This window comes from Thalassophryne amazonica, chromosome 11 (assembly GCF_902500255.1).
Source record: "Thalassophryne amazonica chromosome 11, fThaAma1.1, whole genome shotgun sequence".
Classification (NCBI taxonomy): domain Eukaryota; kingdom Metazoa; phylum Chordata; class Actinopteri; order Batrachoidiformes; family Batrachoididae; genus Thalassophryne; species Thalassophryne amazonica.
Genome location: NC_047113.1, coordinates 106,427,146 through 106,443,617, shown reverse-complemented (window position 1 = coordinate 106,443,617; position 16,472 = coordinate 106,427,146). Strand labels below are relative to the sequence as shown.

General features: G+C 39.4%; 1 protein-coding gene across 6 annotated transcripts in view; it reads right to left on the bottom strand.

The window, feature by feature from the left end:
* csnk1a1 (casein kinase 1, alpha 1) overlaps positions 1-16,472 on the bottom strand; it is a 99,689-nt gene that overhangs the window by 72,905 nt on the left and 10,312 nt on the right. For all 6 annotated transcript variants that reach the window (XM_034180988.1, XM_034180989.1, XM_034180990.1 and 3 more), the window contains exon 3: positions 1,770-1,896. In XM_034180988.1, the coding sequence (XP_034036879.1) occupies positions 1,770-1,896 (127 nt within the window). The remainder of the gene's footprint in view (positions 1-1,769; positions 1,897-16,472) is intronic.

Genomic DNA, 16,472 nt, shown 5'->3' with positions numbered 1-16,472 from the left:
TGCCTCTCTTCACCAGACAGCTCCACACAGAGAGGAGCAGCAACTGCAATCAGCATTTTGTTTTCCTGTGGGGTTTTTTTTTTAGCGTGTAGTTTTTACTGCATTGTGTACACGGTATAAAAACAATCCTGCGTAATTTATACTTCAGGAACAATGGATCACAGCAGAAATCATAAATTGGCGTCGGGTAATGTCATCTTGTGAGGGTGTGGCTTCCAGTCATGCTGATTACCGTCCTGTTGCTCTGACTTGCGCTGAAACCACTTAATTCTGCGTCGAGGAGAGGACGCAAAAAAATTAAACATGTTTAATTTTTGTTTGCGCCCCTCACGCTGTTGAGTTGCTTCCACGTGGCGTCGTCATAACGACACTTGACAGCAAATTAATAATGTATTGGTAGTTTATAATGATGGCTTGGACCAATCCCCCTCCCAGAATGATAGAGTAGTATTTTTATTTTACAAACATACTGAAGGGCAGCCAAGAGAGCACCAAAGGTACCTGGTTCATTGGCCCAGACACAGGTACATTTCTACAGGTTTACATGTTTTGGTCTGATGCCTTGTTTCTTTTGGCTTTAAAGTAAGGCTGTAACCAAGATAAAAAAAAATAATAATAAAAAAAAAAAATTATGGCTTTACTTCACAAAATTTGGCCCTCAAAATGCAGGCAACAGTGTTTCAGAGAGTTATAAATTTTCAAATTTTCCTGGGACAAACAGTCCCGGGTCTCCAGAGAATTATAAATTAAAAAATTTTCTAGGGACAAACGGTCCTGGTCTCCAGAGAATTATAAATGTAAACATTTTCTGGGGGCAAACGGTCCCAGTCTCCCCTACAGCGCTGGATGTGCGGCACGTTGCAGGAGAACTTTTCCCACAGCCACGCAGTAAGTGCTGGTGGAAAAGACTGTTTGAAAAGTCAGTCCACACCAGAGAACCTTTGTGTGTTGTCCCACAGAAAAGACACGTTACGAGGAACGAAAAAAAAAACTGTGAATTAAACAGCGGATGACTCTTTTATCTTGCCTACAACAGACTAGAGCTCCGGTCATCATGATTGACATCTTTAAAAAGTTTTGACAGAGGTTGATGAATAAACAGAAACAGCAGGTCCACAATCAATGTAGAGAAATGATCATTTTCACACCCTCAGAAACAACGGAACGGCCCACCTACAGTGTCATTTTTTTCAGGGATGCTGCTCCAACGCTGGCAAGAAGTGTGTGTATAATATATATATCTCGAGCATTGGATGTATGACTATCTGTGAGAATTAAAATGAGAATCGATAAAAAAAAAAAAAAAAAAAAAAAAATCGGCAAATCAATCTCTTCAACCCAGCACTAGTCCAGGGGCATCACCCCAGAATTTTTTAACTCTTTGAAACACTATTTCCTGCATTCTGAGGGCCACTTTGTGTTGCTAAGCGGGACGTTAAATAACGTGCGACATGTCCTTTAGAAAAAGGACAAAAAAAAGGAGAAAAAACAGAAAAGCCCCCTATGCTGGTCAAATCCTCCCATAGGGGCCCAAATACCAGCATAAGGGATCCCTATGCACAACTGCATTGGAGAGAACCCTGATCCCCTGATCATTACTTCACAGCACCTCCCCATAAAAAAAAAAAAAATATAAAAAAAAATAAAAAAAACACACAACAATAACAATAATCCTGCCTAAACAGAGAAGGTCCACTTTTTCATGCCAAGCCTAAACCCCAAATGCTTCTCCCTGTTCAGAAGATAAAAGAATGTCAGGTGGTAGCTACCTGGTCAGCTAACATAAGGACAGTCTTCATGGTGAAGCGACGAGAACAGAAATTAAAGAGGTCCTCCAGGCTGGGTCCCAGCAGGTCCATAACTAGGACGTTATAGTCCTTCTCCTGGCCATACCACCTGGTGAGACGACAACAACAGTGTTAGTAGCAGAACTGTTGAAAGGCTTATTTATTCTCTCTCTCTCTCTGTTGAAAGGCTTATTTATTCTCTCTCCCCCTCTCTCCCTCCCTCCCTCTCTCCCCCTCTCTCTCCAATATGTGCACACATGCACACGTAATGCATCATAAAAGCATTAAAAATTCTGAAAACCTGAAAAATATTCATAAATGGGTGAGGCTTAGACTACGGGCACTTATGTCCTTTGATCATATTGTATGAAAAAGAGAAAAAAAGGGGAAACTTCACACTTTTATAGTTATCTTTACAATGAAAGTGTGTTAAGAAATTTGTTCTAGTAGTCTATGATGACTTTTTCACCTTTTTTCAGCATCATTATATGCAAATATTGCCATTTTGTGCTTGTCCCACACCCAGACTTTTGATCTTCAATGATAAAAATGAATGGTAAAGAAACTTTTTTCTAATGTTTTAAAATATCTCTGAATAAAATATCTCTGAATAAAATAATCAAAACATAATTGGGGTATTCAATGTCATACAACTGTTGTGATTTTCTTTAAACAAAATGTAGTTGTCCCACACTATTGCCGTAATTTCCACCACAACACTGTAATGTCCCTTTAAACACTTTGTATGAAAGATTGTTTGGGTAGTTTCTATGGAGATAAACAGTGACATCAGAGCACATGTATATAGCGGCAAATCACAAACAGTTGCCCCAAGGTGCTTTATATTGTAAGGCAATGGTGTGGTGGAAATTAGATTTACAAGGCCAATAGTGCCCATAGTTAAAGAACCATCCAAATAAAGGAAATGCATGACAAATTTCAAATTGAACGATAATTGATATGAAAACAGTTGTATGTTATTTTTCAGTATCTAAATCTTACCAAAGTATAACTCACAGGACCTCAAAAACTATTTTTAGAAAAATATGACAAAGAATGAGTAATTGTGTTTTCAATCATTTTAATATTGCATGATCATTTGCAACTGTGTTTGTGTGGTATTTTACTGGCCAGTACACTTACAAAGAACATTATTATTAGATATAATTATAAATTAGATTATGACTTTCATGACTTCATGACTTTCTTTGCTAATAAAATTTTAACTATTAGAGAAAAAATTACTCATAACCATCCCAAAGACATATCGTTCTCTTTGGCTGCTTTCAGTGATGCCGGTATTTGGTTAGACTGTTTCTCTCCGATTGTTCTGAGTTATTTTCATTAGTTACTTCCTCCAAACCATCAACATGTCTATTAGACCCCATTCCTACCAGGCTGCTCAAGGAAGCCCTACCATTAATTAATGCTTCGATCTTAAATATGATCAATCTATCTTTATTAGTTGGCTATGTACCACAGGCTTTTAAGGTGGCAGTAATTAAACCATTACTTAAAAAGCCATCACTTGACCCAGCTATCTTAGCTAATTATAGGCCAATCTCCAACCTTCCTTTTCTCTCAAAAATTCTTGAAAGGGTAGTTGTAAAACAGCTAACTGATCATCTGCAGAGGAATGGTCTATTTGAAGAGTTTCAGTCAGGGTTTAGAATTCATCATAGTACAGAAACAGCATTAGTGAAGGTTACAAATGATCTTAATATGGCCTCAGACAGTGGACTCATCTCTCTGCTTGTTCTGTTAGACCTCAGTGATGCTTTTGATACTGTTGACCATAACATTTTATTACAGAGATTAGAGCATGCCATAGGTATTAAAGACACTGCGGTGGTTTGAATCATATTTATCTAATAGATTACAATTTGTTCATGTAAATGGGGAATCTTCTTCACAGACTAAGGTTAATTATGGAGTTCCACAAGGTTCTGTGCTAGGACCAATTTTATTCACTTTATACATGCTTCCCTTAGGCAGTATTATTAGACAGCATTGCTTAAATTTTCATTGTTACGCAGATGATACCCAGCTTAATCTATCCATGAAGCCAGAGGACACACATCAATTAGCTAAACTGCAGGATTGTCTTACAGACATAAAGACATGGATGACCTCTAATTTCCTGCTTTTAAACTCATAAAACTGAAGTTATTGTACTTGGCCCCACAAATCTTAGAAACATGGTGTCTACCAGATCCTTACTCTGGATGGCATTACCCTGACCTCTAGTAATAATGTGAGAAATCTTGGAGTCATTTTTGATCAGGATATGTCATTCAATGTGCATATTAAACAAATATGTAGGACTGCTTTTTTTGCATTTGCGCAATATCTCTAAAATTAGAAAGGTCTTGTCTCAGAGTGATGCTGAAAAACTAACTCATGCATTTATTTCCTCTAGGCTGGACTATTGTAATTCATTATTATCAGGTTGTCCTAAAAGTTCCCTGAAAAGCCTTCAGTTAATTCAAAATTCTGCAGCTAGAGTACTGAGAGGGACTAGGAGAGCATATCTCACCCATATTGGCCTCTCTTCATTGGCTTCCTGTTAATTCTAGAATAGTATTTAAAATTCTTCTTCTTACTTATAAGGTTTTGAATAATCAGGTCCCATCTTATCTTAGGGACCTCATAGTACCATATCACCCCAATAGAGTGCTTCGCTCTCAGACTGCAGGCTTACTTGTAGTTCCTAGGGTTTCTAAGAGTAGAATGGGAGGCAGAGCCTTCAGATTTCCGGCTCCTTTCCTCTGGAACCAGCTCCCAATTCGGATCAGGGAGACAGACACCCTCTCTACTTTTAAGATTAGGGTTAAAACTTTCCTATTTGCTAAAGCTTATAGTTAGGGCTGGATCAGGTGACCCTGAACCATCCCTTAGTTATCCTGCTATAGACTTAGGCTGCTGGGGGGTTCCCATGATGCACTGAGTGTTTCTTTCTCTTTTTGCTCTGTATGCACCACTCTGCATTTAATCATTAGTGACTGATCTCTGCTCTCTTCCACAGCATGTCTTTTTCCTGGTTCTCTCCCATCAGCCCCAACCAGTCCCAGCAGAAGACTGCCCCTCCCTGAGCCTGGTTCTGCTGGAGGTTTCTTCCTGTTAAAAGGGAGTTTTTCCTTCCCACTGTCGCCAAGTGCTTGCTCACAGGGGGTCGTTTTGACCGTTGGGGTTTTTCCGTAATTATTGTATGGCTTTGACTTACAATATAAAGCGCCTTGGGGCAACTGTTAGTTGTGATTTGGCGCTATATAAATAAAATTGATTTGATTTAGATAAGATAAACTTTATTGATCTCAGAGGAGAAATTCACGTTACGTCAGCTCTTAAAAAACACACAAGATGGGTGCAAGTAGAGGAACATTACTGTGGAAATTAAACAATATACATAGCTCACATTCACTTTTGTTGGAACAGAATTTGTGGTGACACATCAAAAAGGGGGTGGGGGGGGGCATTAAAGACTACTTTTATCATAACTGGGATGCCCGTGTGTGTGTGTGTATACACACATATACATATACATACATATATATACATATATATATATATATATTATACACATACACATGCGCGCACACACACACACACACACACACACACACTCAACAAAAATATAAACGCAACACTTTTGGTTTTGCTCCCATTTTGTATGAGATGAACTCAAAGATCTAAAACTTTTTCCACATACACAATATCACCATTTCTCTCAAATACTGTTCACAAACCAGTCTAAATCTGTGATAGTGAGCACTTCTCCTTTGCTGAGATAATCCATCCCACCTCACAGGTGTGCCAAACCAAGATGCTGATTAGTGCACAGGTGTGCCTTAGACTGCCCACAATAAAAGGCCACTCTGAAAGGTGCAGTTTTATCACAGCACAATGCCACAGATGTCGCAAGATTTGAGTGAGCGTGCAGTTGGCATGCTGACAGCAGGAATGTCAACCAGAGCTGTTGCTCATGTCTCTACCATAAGCCGTCTCCAAAGGCGTTTCAGAGAATTTGGCAGTACATCCAACCAGCCTCACAACCGCAGACCACGTGTAGCCACACCAGCCCAGGACCTCCACATCCAGCATGTTCACCTCCAAGATCGTCTGAGACCAGCCACTCAGACAGCTGCTGAAACAATCGGTTTGCATAACCAAAGAATTTTTGCACAAAGTGTCAGAAACCGTTTCAGGGAAGCTCATCTGCATGCTCGTCGTCCTCATCGGGGTCTCGACCTGACTCCAGTTCGTCGTCGTAACCGACTTGAGTGGGCAAATGCTCACATTCGCTGGCGTTTGGCACGTTGGAGAGGTGTTCTCTTCACGGATGATGCGAAGGAGATGTGTTGCACTGCATGAGGCAAATGGTGCTCACACCAGATACTGAGTGGTATCCCCCCCCCCCCCAATAAAATAAAACTGCACCTTTCAGAGTGGCCTTTTATTGTGGGCAGTCTAAGGCACACCTGTGCACTAATCATGGTGTCTAATCAGCATCCTGATATGGCACACCTGTGAGGTGGGATGGATTATCTCAGCAATGGAGAAGTGCTCACTATCACAGATTTAGACTGGTTTGTGAACAATATTTGAGGGAAATGGTGATATTGTGTATGTGGAAAAAGTTTTAGATCTTTGAGTTCATCTCATACAAAATGGGAGCAAAACCAAAAGTGTTGCGTTTATATTTTTGTTGAGTATATATATATCTATATCTATATCTATATATATATCTATATCTATATATATATATCTATATATATATATATATATATATATACACACAGTTAATCTGTCTGCATGGAAATCCAGATATTTTATTTATTTGCCAAAAATGACATTTGGATGCACAAATAGACAACAAAAGTTTCAAGATGTACAGATTTCCTTCACATCCGAACAGAAGAAAAATTTGGGAAAATAAAGTCAGCCGTGTGAGATGGAAGCCGACACCATCGTCAAAGTTTTGACAGGTAAATTTATGTTTGGTCCCATGTACAGTAAAACTCACCTAAACTGTCATTGTATAAACCAGATATTCGCAGTCACCAGACAAGACAAAAAAAAAAAAAAAAGTTTTTCTATTGTTTTCCAACACAACAGATTTTTCGCTCACATCGGATAAAATGTCTCGTCCGATCGCAATGCATTTCCATTAAACCCCTCGCATGTGGGACCGGAGTCACTTCTGTGATTAAAAGTCAGACTGTTTTTTCCACACCATGCTCAAACTCAGAACCGCAGCCTGACGTGCACCTGCTGAATCAGACACAGCAAAAGGCTGTGATTTGACACTTTTCTGCCATCATATTTTAATAGTGATGCAAATTATTGGTTGAAATAAAAGGATTAATAAGTGGGATAGTATTGACTGTGTTGAATGTTTGGTCTCCAAAGTAGAAGGTCAAACAAGGTCGACATCCATTGGATTCTCGTAACATGATAATTAAGCATGACAGATGATGCAAACTGTTCCTTTTAAATAATTTGCATCATTTTTTTCCAAAACTGGAGCATCTTTAACTTTTGACCCCTGTACAAACTGAAACTCACCATTTTTGCTGTTTTTACCCCATAACTCCATGGAATTCAGTGACAAATAATCCAAACTACAACCCCTGGCAAAAATTATGGAATCACCGGCCTCAGAGGATGTTCATTCAGTTGTTTAATTTTGTAGAAAAAAAGCAGATCACAGACATGGCACAAAACTAAAGTCATTTCAAATGGCAACTTTCTGGCTTTAAGAAACACTATAAGAAATCAGAAAAAAAAAAAAAAAAATTGTGGCAGTCAGTAACGGTTACTTTTTTAGACCAAGCAGAGGGAAAAAAAAATATGGAATCACTCAATTCTGAGGAAAAAATTATGGAATCATGAAAAACAAAAGAACGCTCCAACACATCACTAGTATTTTGTTGCACCACCTCTGGCTTTTATAACAGCTTGCAGTCTCTGAGGCATGGACTTAATGAGTGACAAACAGTACTCTTCATCAATCTGGCTCCAACTTTATCTGATTGCTGTTGCCAGATCAGCTTTGCAGGTTGGAGCCTTGTCATGGACTATTTTCTTCAACTTCCAAAGATTTTCAATTGGATTAAGATCCGGACTATTTGCAGGCCATGACATTGACCCTATGTGTCTTTTTGCAAGGAATGTTTTCACAGTTTTTGCTCTATGGCAAGATGCATTATCTTGAAAAATGATATCATCCCCAAACATCCTTTCAATTGATGGGGTAAGAAAAGTGTCCAAAATATCAACATAAAATGCATTTATTGATGATGTAATGACAGCCATCAAGTGCCTTACCTGACATGCAGCCCATATCATCAATGACTGTGGAAATTTACATGTTCTCTTCAGGCAGTCATCTTTACAAATCTCATTGGAACGGCACCAAACAAAAGTTCCAGCATCATCACCTTGCCCAATGCAGATTCAAGATTCATCACTGAATATGACTTCCATCCAGTCATCCACAGTCCATGATTGCTTTTCCTTAGCCCATTGTAACCTTGTTTTTTTCTGTTTAGGTGTTAATTATGGCTTTCGTTTAGCTTTTCTGTATGTAAATCCTGTTTCCTTTAGGCGGTTTCTTACAGTTCGGTCACAGACGTTGACTCCAGTTTCCTCCCATTCATTCCTCATTTGTTTTGTTGTGCATTTTCAATTTTTGAGACATATTGCTTTAAGTTTTCTGTCTTGACGCTTTGATGTCTTCCATGGTCTACCAGTATGTTTCCCTTTAACAACCTTCCCATGTTGTTTGTATTTGGTCCAGAGTTTAGACACAGCTGACTGAACAACCAACATCTTTTGCAACATTGCGTGATGATTTACCCTCTTTTAAGAGTTTGATAATCCTCTCCTTTGTTTCAATTGACATCTCTCGTGTTGGAGCCATGATTCATGTCAGTCCACTTGGTGCAACAGCTCTCCAAGGTGTGATCACTCCTTTTTAGATGCAGACTAACGAGCAGATCTGATCTGATGCAGGTGTTAGTTTTGGGGATGAAAATTTACAGGGTGATTCCATAATTTATTCCTCAGAATTGAGTGAGTCCATATTTTTTACCCTGTGCTTGGTCTAAAAAAGTAACCGTTACTGACAGCCACAATTTTTTTTTCCTAATTTCTTATAGTGTTTCTTAAAGCCAGAAAGTTGCCATTTGAAATGACTTTAGTTTTGTGTCATGTCTGTGATCTGCTTTTTTCTACAAAATTAAACAACTGAATGAACATCCTCCGAGGCCGGTGATTCCATAATTATTGCCAGGGGTAGTATACCTTTTTGGAATAGTTATGATCAAACAAATAATGTGGTATAGTTTTAAAATGACTGGAGCATTTTTAAATTTTGACACCTGTGTAATTCTTTATTGACCCCTGTCGCTCAGAAGTCAGCTCCAGGATGGCTCCATACCTGAAAATATACAATTAATTTAGAATATATGTGCCAAATTCCATGCTTTTGTCACAAAATGAACAATTTTTAATGGACATTTTAGCTAAGCTGCACCACTAGGAGGAAATCACTGAAGAGATGAACAAACTGAAAATATGTTTTGAATGAAACAAATTATCATTAAATTTAAACAAAACAATCTGTATTTGCAGTTGCTCATTCTTCTGCAGTTCCCAAATAACAGCTCGAAAAACCCCACAGCTGCCCCACAAGGTGCCTGATGTAAAAAACACTCAATTCAGCACTTGAGCGCTTCCTAATGAACAGTGATCTCACAAATGACCCAGGCAACTGGCAAAAACCAGAAATCTGCCATGAAGTGGAGATTTTTCATCCCTGAGTGACATACAGAAACTCAGAAGTCACCTGGACTCAGCGCAGGAGGTGGGAGAAAGGAGGATGACAGCGAAGCCTCCCACCCCATGAGCGACACCCTGACTGCACTGAAAAGCTTCTTTATGGCCCAGTCACATGGCACTTAAAGGGCAACGAAGCCCTAACTTTCGTTGGCATCGTTTAACCTTCACGCATCTTCGTTCCTACAAGTGGCACTTTGTCGGTATTTTTAAACTGTTGAAAAATTTTGAACAAGGGCAACAAAACCTAAATTCATTTGTGTTTGTTTTGCTGTCGTTCTTGACCTTTTTTAATCACTTGTTTAGTTTTTGTAGTGTTATTATGACTTCGTTTGACCAGCTGAATGTTTTCACACAGTGCAGAAGCCGGTTTGTGAGCGCTGAGGCTACTGCGTTAATGTACAGGTCAAACTCGTGTGGATACAATTACCGTATTTTCCGGACTATAAGTCGCACTTTTTTACATGTTTTGGGCCGGGGGTGCGACCTATACTCTGGTGCGACTTATAAATGAAAAATATACCGGTAGGATCTCAATTAATTTACTGTAACAAAACCATTTTACGTGACAGAGTCGATCTATGTTTTAAAATGGCCACCGGAAAAGGAAATGCAATGCATCATGGGCACTGTAGTATGACGGCCACCCTATAGTTCACGCTGGTCGCGATAACCAATCAGAGAACAGAACTTTGGATGCGTATTCCTCACCTCACCCACAGCGTGTGAAGCTGACGAACTCGGTGCTTGCTGTTATTCCGGCTTGGCGAACAGAACAGCTTCAACCCTTGGATATCAATGTGAGCAGAGTGTTTAAGTTGACGCTGAGAGCTGCGTGGGAGCATTGGGTGAGCGACGGCGGAGGATTAGCGTGTGCACTTGGAAGGAGCTGGCGTCGATGATTGTGAAAAGCGTTTGAAGCAGACGAACATGGTGTTTATTCCGGGACGGCTAACAAGACAGCTTCAACCCTTGGATATCAGTGTGAGCAGAGTTGACGCTGAGAGCTGCATGGGAGCACTGAGCGACGGCGGAGGATTAGCGGCTCCACTTGGAAGGAGCTGGATCGACACCGCTGGGAGGTCATGAGCTGCGCAGGTAGGCGCTGCATGGTTCGGCTCGCAATGTGGTCCGCAAAATACAAACATATCCGTAGGTAAAATGCAGCTCACGAGAGGGCACTCGAGGCTTGTGTGACTGTTCCTGCGACTTCTGACTACCATAGAAAAATAAAAAATTTTAACGTTATTGATAACATAAGACAACGGAGAAGGCCCGAAAAAAATGCCACCAAAAAGAAAATCATACTCTGCAGATTACAAGTTGCGACTGGTGAAATATGCATCCGAAAACGGTAGCCGTCACAATATTATCTGAACTTTTCATGTTAACATACCTGTATGTCCATGGGACTTCTAGTCCAGTGGACCTTATTTATGGTTTATTTTTCTTTATAATGGATAAAGTGGCTGGTGCGACTTATACTCCGGTGCGACTTATAGTCCGGAAAATACGGTAATTATTTTGTCACAAGCAACTGCTGAATTTGAAACAAAAACGTTGTACAATTTCCGACAGCATTTGAACACAGCGGCGGCGGCAGCTGCTGCATGCGCTAATTTTTTTTAAATTAAATATAACGATATGAGTGTAGGAATGACAACCCAGCCTTTCTGTACATGTGGCAACAGATAGATAATTCATAGGATTATATATAGAGCCCACCTTTTTTCAACAAATTGTCAGATTTCACAACCAGCACTCAGACCACTAATATCACTATAGTGTAACATGTACACACAAGGACTCTTAAGGACATAAGTCACCAAGTCAAATGTTCAGAAAGAAATGCAGCCACTTACAACATTGGGTTTCCTGTCTTACAGAGCAACATGTGTCACACCTCTGTTGATTAAACCTGTTCACATGTTAATGTCCACTGCTGCAGAATGATTAAACCAGTTCGCATGTGAATATTCCCTGCTGCTGATTGATGAAACTTATCCACACCTCAATGCTCAAAGTCACATGGTTCTGTGGCTTGGCACAAAAATGGTCGACTGCAGAGGAATGTGTGTTCGATCCTGATCTTTTGTCCACCACAGTTACACCCCCATGCAGAGTCAAGCTGGGCGAACAGTATTCAAGATGTGAGCCTGAAAAGTGATTTTGCTGTTTTTACTTTTCTGTGATTAAAGCGCATACCATCAATGTAGAACTCTTCTCTAGGGATGGGTATTGAAAAGATTTTATCGATATCGATGCCATTATCGATTCTGCTTATCAATCCGATTCCTTATCGATTCTCTTATCGATACCTCGTGAATTTTGTACTAAAAGTAGCTTTACAGGTTTTCTATGTATTTCCTTGAGTCTTAAAGTAAATAAATATGAAATCAGTCACTGTATCCTTGATCTCTGGACATAAATAAAAATAAACAAAAAGTTGTTTCGCTTTGAAGCTATTAGCTATTTAGACTGGATTCTATCGTTCTATCTTGACTTGTCAGAGAGCCGCACAACGTTTGGAGCTGTGTGTACAGAACGGAGGACGATTCTCGTTTCTTTCTCGCAACGAGACAGGAGTCCCAGTTAATAACTTTAATCCACACAAAAGTGAATCACAACTCATATTCAGGGATGAAAGTGGTGAAAAACAAAAAAAGCTGAAACCCAAAATTACCCCCCAACACCACCTGCAGGAAAATGTTTCAATTCTCTGAAATGCAATCTGGGACTATTCCAGACGATAAACTGGAGTGAGTGCAGCATCCATTTAGGTGAGAAAAAAAAAAATATGAGGTCTGTCAATACAGTAACGGTCCTTTTTATTTTTTTTCAACTATATCAAATCAATTTTATTTATATAGTGCCAAATCACAACAACAGTTGCCCCAAGGCGCTCTATATTGTAAGGCAAAAGCCATACAATAATTACAGAAAAACACCAACGGTCAAAATGACCCCCTATGGATCTGATTCATATGTTTTTACGTCAGACAAGCTTGGACCCTCGTGCGCATGCGTGAGTTTTTCCATGCCTGTCGGTGACGTCATTCGCCTGTGAGCACACCTTGTGGAAGGAGTGGTCCCGCCCCTTCGTCGGATTTTCACTGTCTGGAAATGGCGGAATGATTTGGACTTTCTCTCCATCAGAACTTTTCAGAAGCTGTTAGAGACTGGCACTTGGAAACCATTTGAAAAATTTATCTGGCTTTCGGTGAAAATTTTACGGGCTTCGCAGAGAATAAAGACTGTTACTACAGCTTTAAAGACGCTCGGCGCGCCGCGCTCCGAGCTGCGACAACGAGGCAGAAAACGCCAGATCATTTCTAAGCTGATGGCTCTGTGGTTACGAGACCGTCGTGTGCACTTTCTCTGGTTATCACAAGAGCTGGACATCAGCCATTTTCCGGCAGATTTCACTTTTAACAAGAGATTTTGTCATGGAAAGCCGCGTGGAGGCTTCGTGCGTAACGACCGATTTTGAGTAACGACAGAGTTTGAGCGAGACAAAGAACACCTCCGTTTCGGCGTGTCATGGGACAAGTTGGGACATGCCTATCTCGGCTTTCAATGCTTACCAGTCCAGTAAGTATCAGAGAAATTATGGAGAGCTGGGCTTGTCCATTATATATTATATTTTCTGTTGTGTTTCTATTCAGGTTCTTTTTGTCTCTTTCTCTAAAATTGTATATAATAATCATTAGATTATTAATATATAAGCAAAAATAAATTTAAGGAATATTACAATTTGAAAACAAATGCACCCGAACGTGATGACGGCTGCAACTGCTTAATGCTAACTTTTAACATCGAAAATGCCATAGACATGCTAACGCATTAGCATCGCTCCCGTTTTTAAGTTATAAAATACATCTATCAACTGTTTCAGAAGACCATAACAGGTCGGTTTAACATAGAAAAGGTAAATAATACTCACAGACGTATGCTCTTTAGGGTTTTAGCAGGGGAAAATTAAGCGAAAGAAAGAAATAAACGAAGCAATCGATCGAAGCATTGCTTCAATCTGCAAACCACTGCTTCGATTGGTTCAAGGTTCAAAGCAAAGCCGCGCTGCAGAAAAGTTGATTAAGGACCCGCTGCAGGGTCTGTAATCAATGTAGAGAAATCATCATTTTCCTGACAAACACCCGCCAAAACAACGGCCACTCTGAAGGACCGATAACAGAATCGTTAAGCACAAAGCTTATTGATGTTGGTGGATCGAATCATTTCTTAACGATACCCGAAAGGAACCGGTTCTCGATACCCATCCCTACTCTTCTCCTTTTATTGCTTCCGACTCGGTTTCTAAAATAGTAATTTTTCTGTCTCCCACGTGCAATAATACTAAACACAATAATAACTTGTACACATGTACAACATCACTTGAACACATGCAGTATTACGATGCATAGTTTTTTTCTTGCTTGTAAATAATGTATTCTACAGTATATATTGTTATTCCGCATAGAACTTGACTTCCGTGTGTTTTTGGTATTTATTTAGCATACTTTGCACAGTTCCGTGGCTGTCCGTTTGCCAATGTGGTATTATAAATTTCTCCATCATGGGTAGGGATGGCTATTGATATCAATACCATTATCGATTCTGCTTATCGATTCCCTTATCGATACCTCTTGTGAATTTTCTGTGTACTAAAAGTAGGCTTTTTTTTCCTATGTCAACAACATTTTGTTGAGTCTTAAAGCAAATAAATATGAAATTGGTCACTGGATCCTTAAACTCTGGACATAAATAAAAAATAAAATCTGTAGTTTTTGTCAAAAAGCATTTCGTTTCAGACATTTTGGCATGTATGTCTCTCCGTACCTCTGAGCTGAGCTCAGCCGGCTGCTGCACGTCAGCGCAGGACGTCTCATTTTGGGAGGAGGAAGAAGAAGAAAAAAAAGAAAGTTTTGATCAATTGCAGTTTGTTTGTATTACAACATTTGGAAAGGTGTCATTTGATTTAAAAGGCATTTCACTTTGAAGTTATTAATTCCAACTGGACTCTATCGTTCTAACTTGACTCGACAGAGAGCCGCGCAGCGTTTGGAGCTGTGTCAACAGAACAGAGGACAATTCTCATTTCTTTGTCCCAACAAGACAGGAGTCCCAGTTAGTGACTTTAATCCTCACAAAAGTGACTGACATATACATGACATGATTGACATATTCAGGGATGAAAGTGGTGAAAAACAACAAAAAAAAGCTGTAACTCCAAATTATGTAATTATGTATTGTATGTACTATGTATTGTAAGTGTTGCTATTGTTATTAATATATAAAAATTTTAAAAAATTACAATTTGTAATACATTTGACTCTTTTACGACAACAAACCCTGAGCCATTATTATACAGAAAACAAATGCAAACATCTCAGCGGTTCGCTGAGATGCGAACAGCTTAATGCTAACTTTAACATTGAAAATGCCATAGAGGTTTTAGAGGGGAAAAATTAAGATAAAGCGAAATAAAACAATGAACCAGCAAAGCAGTGGGTCAGATCAATGCTTCATTGCTTCAAGCTTCAAAGAAGAGCCGCGCTGCAGAAACGGTTGATTACAGACCCTGCAGGGGTTCTGCAATCAACGTAGAGACATGATCATTTTCTCAACAAACACCCCCAAAAACAGTGGCCACTCTGAAGGACCGACAAGGGAATAGTTAAGCAAAAAGGCTATTGATGTTGGTGGATCGAATCATTTCTTAATGATACCCGATAAGAACCGGTTCTCGATACCCAACCCTAATCGTGGGACTAATAAAGGATTATCTTACCTTATCTTAAACAAATAAGCATGTGACTATAATCATAGTGTGCAGAGTCATACCATGTATTCTGCGTGCAGTTCTGTGGACTGAACCGTTGCGCGCACACCGTATGGTTCAATACAAATATATAAGTGTATTATTACACCCCGAAAATGAATAAATAAATATTTTTAAACATTCAAAAATCTATTTTAAAAATAATGTCTTCATTTTGTTTGCTTCTTCTCACTGCCAGTCAGCCCCATGCTTCCGTTCCCATTTCCTTGTTTTTGCAAGAGCCAGAGTCACTGACCTCACACACACACACACACACACACACACACACACACACACACACACACACACACACACACACACACACACACACACACAGTGAAGGACAACAAATATTATGATTTGATGAAAAAATAAAGGTGGTCTGCCATGACACGTCACAAGGCTAGTCAATAAACAAAATTGCTGCAGTGTAAATTCATCCAAAATTAACAATGTAATCCGATTCAAAACATTTAATGAAAAAATAAAGTTTATATTTCCTCACAGTGTTAATGTGTCTGACACAGCTCTTTGCTGCTCACAGATTAGTCTGTAATTTACATTTACTCTGTCTCAGTGTTAATGTGTCTGACAGCTCTCTGCTGTTCAGATTATAGTCTTTAAATTTAGTTACTCTGTCTCAGTGTTAATGTGTCTGATGCAGCTCTCTGCTGCTAGCAGATTATAGATACTGTCTTTAGATTTATATTTACTCTGTCTCAGTGTTAAAGTGTCTGACGCAGCTCTCTGCTGCTCACAGATTATAGTCTGTAATCTTACATTTACTCTGTTTCACAGTGTTAAAGTGTCTGGTGCAGCACTCTGCTGCTCACGGGTTATAGCTACTGTCTAATATTTGACATTTTTAATTATATATTTTTTCTTCTGCTTCACTTTACAAATTTCCAGGCAATTCTGAACGCGCATAAAGAGTAACTTGATCAAACGTCCGTTTCATTTCAAAAGACCTGCACACCTACAGCGTCATGGAAAATGGGTCTTTATTCCTGGATTGGTTTTTGTTTAAG